Source organism: Nestor notabilis, unplaced genomic scaffold (genome assembly GCF_000696875.1).
Source record: "Nestor notabilis isolate BGI_N333 unplaced genomic scaffold, ASM69687v1 scaffold4885, whole genome shotgun sequence".
NCBI classification, from domain to species: Eukaryota; Metazoa; Chordata; class Aves; order Psittaciformes; family Psittacidae; genus Nestor; species Nestor notabilis.
This window is the reverse complement of record NW_009929684.1, coordinates 145064-155885: the sequence shown is the minus strand read 5'-3', so window position 1 is coordinate 155885 and position 10822 is coordinate 145064. Positions and strand designations below refer to the sequence as shown.

The 10822-nt window shown below is 34.9% G+C and overlaps 1 protein-coding gene across 1 annotated transcript in view; it reads left to right on the top strand.

Annotated features, from left to right (window-relative positions):
* The first annotated feature begins 458 nt into the window (after window positions 1-458).
* DYNC2LI1 (dynein, cytoplasmic 2, light intermediate chain 1) overlaps window positions 459-10822 on the top strand; it is a 20370-nt gene continuing 10006 nt past the window's right edge. The window contains exons 1-9 of the mRNA XM_010015095.1: window positions 459-475; window positions 646-773; window positions 1987-2032; window positions 2323-2392; window positions 3401-3489; window positions 5341-5527; window positions 7976-8044; window positions 9259-9336; window positions 10812-10822. The exon at window positions 10812-10822 is cut by the window's right edge and continues 84 nt beyond it. Of these exons, the coding sequence (XP_010013397.1) occupies window positions 459-475; window positions 646-773; window positions 1987-2032; window positions 2323-2392; window positions 3401-3489; window positions 5341-5527; window positions 7976-8044; window positions 9259-9336; window positions 10812-10822 (695 nt within the window). The remainder of the gene's footprint in view (window positions 476-645; window positions 774-1986; window positions 2033-2322; window positions 2393-3400; window positions 3490-5340; window positions 5528-7975; window positions 8045-9258; window positions 9337-10811) is intronic.

Here is a 10822-nt window from a genome sequence, read left to right as displayed (position 1 = left end):
ACGGCCTGGAAGGGGAAGGCAGGCGGGCAGGCCGGCTGACAAGGGGCCGTTTCGGCCTCTGCCCCTGAAAGTGAGCGGAGCCGGGGGCGAGATGGGGGCACTCCAGGCCCGTGGTGCCCGGAGCCCCATAGAAAAGGGGGTCCCTACCATAGAAGCCCAGCCCCACAGCCTCGCATGTGGCTCTCAGGGGAGCCTGAGAAGGGGAAGCCCTCGCTGCTCTGAGCAGTAGCTTCCTTGGGACACCGAGTGCAGGTCCTGAGCTCTCCTGAGCCCATTGCCCCGTGCCCGGCTCCTCCGGTGCCAGCGTCCGGAAGCCCCCGACTCCGGAGACGTCCAACCTGGCCCGCAGGGCGCTGTGAAAAGGCTTCATCGCCAGAAAACCTTTTAAAGGTATATTGAACGTGCTCAAAACAAAGTCTCCCGGTACACAACTGGTGCTTACTCAGCGTGTGCCGCGAATGGCTGTTGGGGAAACGTGAGGAATTGTGCTTAACCTGGTTTTGTTAGAAAAAGTATGTCGACAAGCAGAGGACATGTGATGTGAAATAATAATAAACTGCATTTATCCATTTAGATATTTTCTGGAATTACGGTCTACTGTATGCTGTTTTTCTTGAATGACACTTGTTCTGTGTTTTCCACTAGTGGTACTTTGTGGGATCTTGCTATAGCTGAAGTGGAGAAGAGAGAAAACGCTGACGATGATGGCAAGCGTGCAGAAGTTTGGGAAAGATCAGTATTATTTATGGGAAACAAAAATGGGGTAATGTTAAGTACGGTACAGTTCTGTGCTTTTGAACATAGTTGGTGTCAGGGAATATATTTGGTATTTTCAGATATTACGGTTCACCTAATTCCTCTAAAGACAAAATATATCATGTTCTCATTCTGCAGAGTGGGCATTCCACAGAGTGTGGACCAGTTAGACATTATTACAATTCAGAAATTCAAGTTTATGGTTTGGAGAGTCAAAACTTCAACCATTGGTATCGATGATATGCTTATTCTTTGAGCTTTGGCTTCATTAATTTTGTTTAAGAAGTAACTGCTGGAAACAGTACTACTCTCTTTACTTGTTTGACATGTCCAATTTCCCACTGTAGAGGTTTAACTGGTAACAATCTGATTTAAGTGCACTGATACCAGTTTTGTTGTAGATAGAGGCCTTGAAATCCAGCTGTGAATTGTGCCTGTATTATGTCGGGCCTATTTCAACATGCCTTATCAGTGATTGCAAACTCATGATTCCACATGCCTAAGGCTGTTTTAACTCATTGTCCCATCAGTGTTTGATCATTAATAATTTCATATTTTATTTTGTTAGCATTTATTTGTAAAGTAAATAAGGAAATATTTGCCTTTTTGACCAAGTGAGTCACATTTTTAAGAAAATTTTTATTTTAGAAGATTTGGTGTATGTGCAACTTCCTAATCAGCAGTTTTTAAAATACCATTTTCAGTGAAAATACAGTGACTTTTCAGATTTACCTGAAATTCACTGATTTTTAACATAGGAAAGAACACATTAGTTAACTATAGAAGTGCTAGCCTCATCAGTGTAGGATGGTACTCAGTGTCTGAATTTCAACAGTGGAAAAACATATTGTATGTATATTTGTATTTTAAACATTCTTTTTATTTCCATCTCATTGGTAATAATTAATTCCAGTAGAAACCACATATTACATAAATGTATTATTAAAATTAAAAACTGTTAAACAATTTAAGATAGTTGGCCAGGTTCATCACTAATGTCTAATTTTAAGCGCACTCTTCCTATTACTGTATTTGTCATCTCTATTAGTTTATAATTACAGTAATGGTAGTGTATCTTGATTCTGACAGAAAGCTGGCAGTTCAGTTTCCACTCTAAGGCTACAAACAATTACAGGAGTTTACACTTTTCCAGTACTTTAGTATTGGAACGTTAAATGGGTGAGTTTTATTTAGCAATACAACTTTTATGCTTTAATGACAGTACAATAGGGGTCTTCTTGGGAAAGACTACTATTATACTGAGGTGCCTCAAGAGGTATGTGTTAAATTTTTAAAAGTAGTTTTAAAAGTAATTTTAGAAGTAGTTACTACCTGTCATCTGACCCCTTCAGTCCTCCTCCTCCAATATTCAGCCATCTATTCAGGTTGGTACTGCTGCTCCTCCTGTCTTCAGCAAATGAGACCTGTTGTCTTGAAGTGTCCTCTCTGTACTGTTGTTTGTAAGCCAAATTCCGAACTGACTGATAAGTATAATTTAGTAACTGTAGAATTAACTTTCTTTATTTAGAGGATCTTGACAAAATAAAGTTATATTTCTTTATATAGGGAGGAGATTCCAAAGCCAACCTTAGCCTTGGAATATAGTTTTGGAAGAAGGGCAAGGAGACCTGATACAGTGAGTATCCAGAAATTATAGTTTACCATAGCTTTGTATATATTTATACACACATAGAAATAATATATATGTTTTGAGTTTGTGTATAAGAATCTTAGCTTATTGTTTGTGAAACATTTAGCTAAATTAGGTTAGCTTAATTTTCTGTTTTAATCTGTAAATATGTTTTCCCCTCTCACTAAAATATAGTAGATCAGAGACAAAACTATAAACCAAAGCAATCAGATTAATCTATAAAAGCTACCTTATTTGTTATGTTTGAGTGCTTTTATTTTCCCATTTATAGGTATGTTACACCTTTACACAGATGTACATATGTATGCACACCTTTAACTTTGTCTTTGAAATGCAAACTGAGTATAAACCAATGAAGATACTTTACAACCAGTTCTGTGAGAAGAGCAGCCATCTTAAAGGATGTAAAATCATAATGAGTGAAATTTTGGGACTATGTGTCTGTATCCCTAATTTTTGTACTGCAGATTATATTAACAGAAATATTGAACCCATTTCCATCACAGCACAACACTGCCCAGCAGCAATAACTATTGCTGCAAGTAATTGCTGTGTCTATTACTGAAGTAGGGAGTGGAAAATCTGACTCTTTAAAATTTTTCCTAGAAACTAAATGCGACTGTAGAGATTCATTACTTTTGCAGTTGCAAGCTTCTCAAAAAGCACTGGTCTTGAGCTGCAATGAACAAGAAGAAAGGGAAGAGAACTTTATTTTTCTGTGTTTATCATCTATCATGTTGATTCCTGACTTTTTTACTTTACCATACTCATTTATCAAGACAGTCATAGGCATACCAGGAGTCTTTCGTAAGTCTTGTATGGGATTTCTTTAACATGGGGAGTTTTTTGGTTTTGTTTTTCAGAAAATACTAGTGAAATAATGTATGTTCTTGTTCTGAGTCACTTGCATGAAAAGCCAGTTTATCAGGTGATGATCTTCTCTTGGTGTTGCATGAAAGCACACATTTCTAACATAAAGAAACTCTTTTACAGCCTAAAGATGTAGCTCATTTTTGGGAACTAGGTGGTGGAACATCATTAATGGAACTCATTCGAATACCAATCACTAGTAACAGCATAAGGTAAGTGACTGAAATTACCATTCCAAAGTTAACTCCAGCTTTCCTTCAAACATAAGTAAATCTCTAGACCTTTTATTATGGAACACTATTTCAAAATGTAAGATAGAATATTTATGATTTTTTTTCTAAAAAACATTGTAATACCGCCGATACTTTGCTTTGACCTTTTCACAATTCTCTCCTGATAAACCAAGTTCTTCTCAATCTCCAGCTAGAGAAAGCGATAACATGAAGGAAATAGGCTGGCCTTAAGAAACTAGAACAAGAAGAACAGAAAAAGAGAAGACATTGTATCTTCATGCTTAGTGAAAGAAGCTAGAACAAGCAATTTTTTGTATACCTGGGGGCATACATAAAATAAAATCTTGCCTCCTACTTCCCTATGCAAATGTAGATGGTACATCTGTGAGGGGCAGTATTTTAAGGTGAAAAACAGGGCAAAAAAAAATGTGACCAAAACAGTATATTTTTTTTGGGAGTGATGTGATCATCTGATGAGAAGACGAGTGAGCTTTAACTTCTGTGGAGAAAAAAAAAAAAAAGGAGGGATACAATTTTAATCATGTACATTTCCTACTGTTTTGGCTATTGAGAAAATGCCATTATTTAGTGAGAGACTAAGAAGGAATGAAAAAACATTTCTGGCATGTGAAGCTTTTTGCTTCTAGAAGAGCTTGGGGGAAAAAGTCAGCTATAACTTTTCAGTTACTGTCTAAATGAGCTTAACTGGGCTTTACCTCCATCAGTCTTTTCTTCCCTTTTTACTGATAAGGAATCTTCTCATGTGGATGATGTTAGGTTTCTTTGATGGGGTAGCAACATTGTTCTGTAAGACAACTTCTGTTCATAAGGCAATATTTTAACATGCTAAAAGTTCTACCATTTCAACTTAAGTGTAAGTGCTTTTCACTGGTTTTCTCATCTGTAGTCAAGCAGGTTCAGTGAACTGTATCTAGTTTCACCAAGAGACTTTTTACCAGATTTTTTCCCCACAGCATTTTATAGTGAAAGTGGACATTCACTTTGCTTTGTAGTCTTTCTAAAACCACTCTGGTCTGGAATCCCCCTTTTCAAATAAGGATGGAATAGGAAAGAAAGATTGCATCCATTCAAATGATTGCTTTTGAAATCTTCTTTACAGTTGCACTTTAATGCAGTTTTGGGAGGCAGGGTTTTGGAAGGAAAGGAATTTATATGTAAAACGTTTGTCACCATAATGCATCTTTAAAAGCCTGGTAATCACTAAGTACATCTTGAGTACTCTGACTTCTTCCATTTATCTTTCAGAAGACTTTCTCATACACCCATTTGATGTTCCAACTAATTGGCATGGTCCATGGCACAGAATACTGCCCTCATCCAGATTTTTCCATTCCATATTACAAATGAATAATGAATAGAAATTTCTGATACATTAATGGTTAGGAAAGATCCTAACCATTTGCTAACATTGCTTCATCTGGATTGTAGAGTTATGAGCTGACAGGGACATGTGATAGTAGAAGGTCCCAGTCATACAGGAAGAAGGAGCTAAATGGGCTCAGGATATTTGTGTATTTTACTGCTTTGAAACACAGTCTCCAGACAGAAAGTTGGATGTATACAGTTCCCCAAAACTCTGATGGAAAGTTGCCAAAGTAATAGTTCTGATCAAGAGACAAGGGAAGGGTCTCTTCAGAGCTCGGAATATTCTTAAAAGTTACTTTCTTATGCCATCACATTTAATTCTGTCTTAGCATCTATATTTTCATATTTGTTGCTTTCAGCATTTATTCTACAGGTATGATTGTATATGAAAATGTTGTTTGTCTCATGCACTAAAGATTTGACCAAATAATGCTTTTTTATTAGGACATTTGCTGTAGTTCTTGTTTTGGATCTGTCAAAACCTAATGAACTCTGGACTACTATGGAGAAACTTTTGCAGGTCACCAGGAACCATGTGAGCAAAATTTTAGCCAAACTAGAAAAGACAAATCCTGAAGTAGTTACTGAAATTAAACAGAGAATGCGGAACAATCTGCAGAGGGATCATCCAGTAAGTTGCTTCTAATATTTTCTCCAGATGTCACAGGCCTTTATGCAGTTAAAGATAATGCTTTTGAAAATCATAAACAACTCTTTTAGATTTTTATGCATGACTGAAAATCCATTTCATGTAGATGAACCTGTTCACCGGAAAATTATAGCAATTTAATAAAAATTCAATAAGAGCAGAAACAAGGAAAGAAGGCTTCTTATATCTTTTTGTTAGATATCTAATGTGATTGTTATGGCATGTTACACCAATCAAAAGAAATAGTTTTAGAGTAGCAGTTTGCTTCTCCCCCCCTCATCTTTTTAAAATAAAGATGAAAACTAGAATGTACAAAAGTCATCTAGCAAGAGACTAGCTGAAGGTACAAATTTAAGCAAAGAATATAGTTATAACAGCCATCAACATGACTATATACTTTGCATTTATTTAAATGTCTATCACAAACTCAATGCCTTTTGATAATCTGACAACTAATTAAATTATAAAGTTTCAGAAATGTTAACATCAGTCCTTTAAACATAATTGCTAACTAAATCTCTGGAAAAGCTAAACTAGATGGTGCACAATAAAAATGAAAAGTCATTGTGCATTAAACCTCTGCAAATGTTGTGTGTATATAATCCATAAATAAGTATTCAACAATTCGAAGACTTGGCACATAAATCTAGTTACTGTAACTTCTATAAAATGCTGCAATACAGCAAATGCTTATATAGCTCAAAAATTTAAAACTTAGAATTTGTGAAAAAGCAACATATGCCACACTCAGTAGATTTAGAGTATACAGTTTGAGATCTTCTGTTTTATTATTTCATTTTTTAGTTTTAGAGGAGGTAATTCACAAAAACAAAATGCCTACAAGCACACTTGGCAATAAATCATGACCACAGTGTCAAGTTTACGTATAGGGGCTTACGTATCAGAAAACTGCAAGTTTTTTTCTGTAAGTAAAAACGAATAATTGTCATTAATTGTCAAGAAAAGACTTACTATACTTGTCCGGTAGGGAACACAAATTATACCTTCTAAACTAGAATTTCTATTCAACCTTCATTATCAAAACCAGAAGGAATGCAAACAAATGTTATGTTACTCTTTGGTTGTCTTTTTACATTCATCATTGTTCAAGAAAAAAAAATTATGTCAATTTTTGTGGGAGAAAATACTACCTTTTATAGTCAAAGATAGTTTATTTGTCTTTTTATAGCTGAACATGTATTTAAGATAAACAGGAATTTATGAGGTTCTTAGAGATTTTTTTTAAGGATTATATATATTCCATTGTCCTGGATAAAGAATTATTGGCTGTGATGATAAAGGGTATCGGAGGCAGACCTTGTTTAAAAAGGCTGGATGCACCTGAAGTAGTCCATAGCCAAAATTAATTCCATAGTCAAAAGATGAATAGGGTCTAGTAGGCCAGTTTTAATGTTTCTGATATTATCCAGAATTATTTTTTTCTTAGTTAAGAAACTAAAACTAATTTTTTCAGTTCTATATTCCTTATAACTTGTTCTAAGTTATGATAATCTTGCTCAAAGTTTTTACCTTGGTATTGTATGAATGAAGCCATTTTTTTTCCTCTCAAAGTAGAGGACTTTAAGTATGTGCAGCTTCTTGCTAATACACTAACTTTCATTTAATCTGTATGTGAAATAATTGGTTTTACAGGGGAAGAGTTAGGTCAATCTCTGCTACAACACATGTCTTTTCCACTCTGCTGCAACCAAAACAGTTTGACTAAATAATTGTTTGAACACGAGGGGGTTGTCTCATTTCATATGGACTCCAGGAAAACCTTCCAGATAACTTGAGATTACTGTCATCTACTTATTAAAACTCTGATCAGAAGTTAGCTGTTTAACAGATCTACACCCCCAGAGCTCTTTTCATCCATTGGCATTTTCATGGTTGTTAAGTGACATTTCCTTTTGCTGCTTGATAGCAAACATTTGAAATTCACATTAAATATTTTTTAAGAGTTTGGAAAATGTGACGTGGGGAGGACAAATGTGTGACACAAGCAAATCATTCAGCTTAGTTTTCTTGAGCTTTTGTCTCTATTACTTTGTGTATGATGCAAGGCAGGGGAATGTATAAAAAAGCTGGTTCTACTAATACAGTGTCGCAGTTGTTCTGAAAACTTATGAGGTTTTTCCTCTCTTCCTGTCTAATGTCGGAGCTGGAGTATATAGCGTAAGAGCCCTTTCATGCCAGTAAGTGTTCTGATGGCTCAGAGGGAACATTTCCTGGCCATTTACAAAGAAAATGAGAAACTTGTAGAATATGGTATGGATATTGCATTAAAGTTCTTTATCTAACTTAAGGTTTTGAAAAAAATAGGCCTTGTGTTCTGTGAATTAATTTTAACCCCTTTCAGTTGTTTTAACAGTTGCAATCTTCTGCAGTTTGTTTACACTATTTAACTGTTGCATATTTGTCTAATAGGATTATGAGTTAGTTGACCCTTTTCCAATACCCTTGGTGATAATTGGAAGCAAATATGATATTTTTCATGTAAGTAATACTTAATTACTTTTTTTTAAATAATTAAAAGATTCCTGGTAGATTCTGTATACTCAAATCTTGGTAATAGTAATTATTTGAACAAAAATATGGCCAGTCAACCTTCTTCTACCAAAAAATCTTTTCATCCAACAGCATTATGGAAGACCTACTGTCATTCCTTTGCAAAACATTCCCAATCTCACAATTTTTGAGATGTACTTGGAGAATGTTGAGATATGAGTTGCTGCAGGCTAAAGAGGGAAGCAAGGAAACATCATGTTCGTGATTTTCTTTTATAATTAGAGAAGTGCAGCTCCATGTGTCCCTTCTGACAGCAGCTCTAAGTTTATGGCGATGAAAGAGAGGCGTCTCTCCTGTCAGCTAGTCAAATTTTTTGGTAGTTGTGTCAGAAGAAGCAGTAAACTATCATTTCAGTCTGGAACTTTGTTTTAAGTACTTCTAAGTTTCTAGAGGCAGTTTTCAAGCAACACTTGATCACGAGAAACTAGACAACAGTGTGTTTGATTTTTAGCTGCCATGCTGGCAGCCTGTGCTTCTATGGATGACTACCTACTGACTGATACTTGGCTGAGTTACTTAATTCTTTATTAGTATGGTACTTATTTCATACTGAGGCTTTATGCTGAGCCATGGCCTCTTTAAAAATCAGTGACTCTCAGGCTTTATTCTTCTGGGGTCTATGGAGAATGTCCTGCAGGCTTCACTGGGACCAGAATTTTGTACACTTTGTCCAGGGATCTTATATTAAAGAAACAGTGATGAAAAGGTAGTTTTATTTACCTTTCAAATCTGGCAGGTATTGGAACTTAGAGAACATTTACCCAAAGGTTTACTGAAAGTAAATATTTTCACAAAAAGAGAAGAAAACTTATAGGCAGTGGTTTTATTTCTAAAAATTTAAAACAAAATTAAACAAGTTAATTGAAAATTCAGTACACATTTCCAATTAAGAAACTTTTTGGGACTAACATATTGCCTGAATTTGGCTCCCTCTGTAAAAAAGAAACAAAGAGAAATTGTGACATTTCTTTTCAGAGTAGGCTGTTACCGATTCTGTCTTAAGATATAATTATGCTGACAGCTGAAAGCCTCATATATTGTAGCCTAAGTGCATTTTAGTTTATAAAAAAAAATTAAAAGTTCTAACTGTAATATTTTGGGGTTTGTTTCTTACATGTATGTTCCAATATCAACTTTTTCAGGAGTTTGATTCTGAAGTGAGAAAAATAATAAGCAAGACACTTCGATTTGTTTCACATTACTATGGAGCATCATTAGTGGTATGTATATTAACCTTCTAACTAAGGATAGAGAAGATAAGCAGTATTTGTATTACAAAACAATACTTAAAAAAAATAGGTAAAATTCCTAGAGAAAATGGATTTAATTTGTTTTACAGTACCTTTATTCATGAGCAAATCTGCCAGAACAGGTTACTGGTATTAGCAGGGGATGGATGGATGGATATACCTTGTGAGCAAACAAACCAGATAATTACCAGTATCAGCAAAAACTAAGTAAAAATAGTTATCTGTTATCCAACTCAGTTCCCCTACTGATTTACTGCATATCTGGAAATTTTTTATTTAATACAAGAAAGGAGGACAGGCAAAAGTGATCGCAAAAGTGATAGAATTGGAGAACAGGCGTTTTGGTAGAAGCATAAATTTATGTCTTATGACTGGCTTTGGTAGATTAAGAACTGACATCCAAGGGCTCATTTTCACAGCAGTTTGAGTTTACCAGATTATCACACTTACAATGTTGAAGAATAAAGGCAGGGATTTTTTTACAGTAATGAATAGGATCTGCCAACCATGAGGAATATGAAGTATTTATGTGGGTATATAAGTTGATTTTGAGTTTAGCAGATCATCTTCTGAGTAAGAACAGAAACATGCATGCTGAGGTTAACAATGCAAAAAAGCTGCCTCTTGGGCTCTCTTTACATCAGAAGATGGTTCTAATTGTATCAACCATCATTTATGTAATAAATAATATTTAATTGTGGCTTATTTTGATTAGCAGAAACTTATATTGGCTTTAAATTCTTATGATCACAGCATGTCCTTTAATACAACTGGTCTGATTTTTTTGAAGTATTTAAGCATTATTGTATTTAAAAATTAAAAACCAGAAGCCTGAAACTCTGGCTGCTAAATACTGATTCCCATTGAAATGAGTGGGAAAAACTTAATTTCTTCCAGTAGGGATCTGACTTCTTTCTCAAAGACATGAATCTGTTAGGATACAAAAGCCCTTGGACAGGAGTAAGCATGATGTTTGAGAAGATATTCTGGGAACTACTTTCAGATAAATCTGTGTCAGTTCTGCCACTATCAAGCTGCTTTTATGTTGTGTGAACAATTTTATAGTTATTATATTTGTGTTTGTAGTATTCTGGATAATTTTTTTGTGTAGTTTAAAATTCTAATAACTGATCAGTCTTGGCCAAAATTTGTCTCTTAATGTGCATGCTTCAAAAGTTTTGAATATTTTCAAATTTGTTCTTTAATATTTACTTATGCTATTTTTAATTTAATCTTTCTTGATCTATATATCCAGTGACAAATACATTCATGTTTTGGGAAAGGGGGGCGAGATACTTATTCTAGTAAATTCAGTGAATGTACACCAAATGTATTGATGTCAGGATTTAGCCAGGCTCTATCCAAAATCCTCTATGTAGATGACATAATGTAATATTTCTATGATGGAAGATCATAATGCATGTTTTGTTTTCTGATTCATTTAGTTTACCAGTAA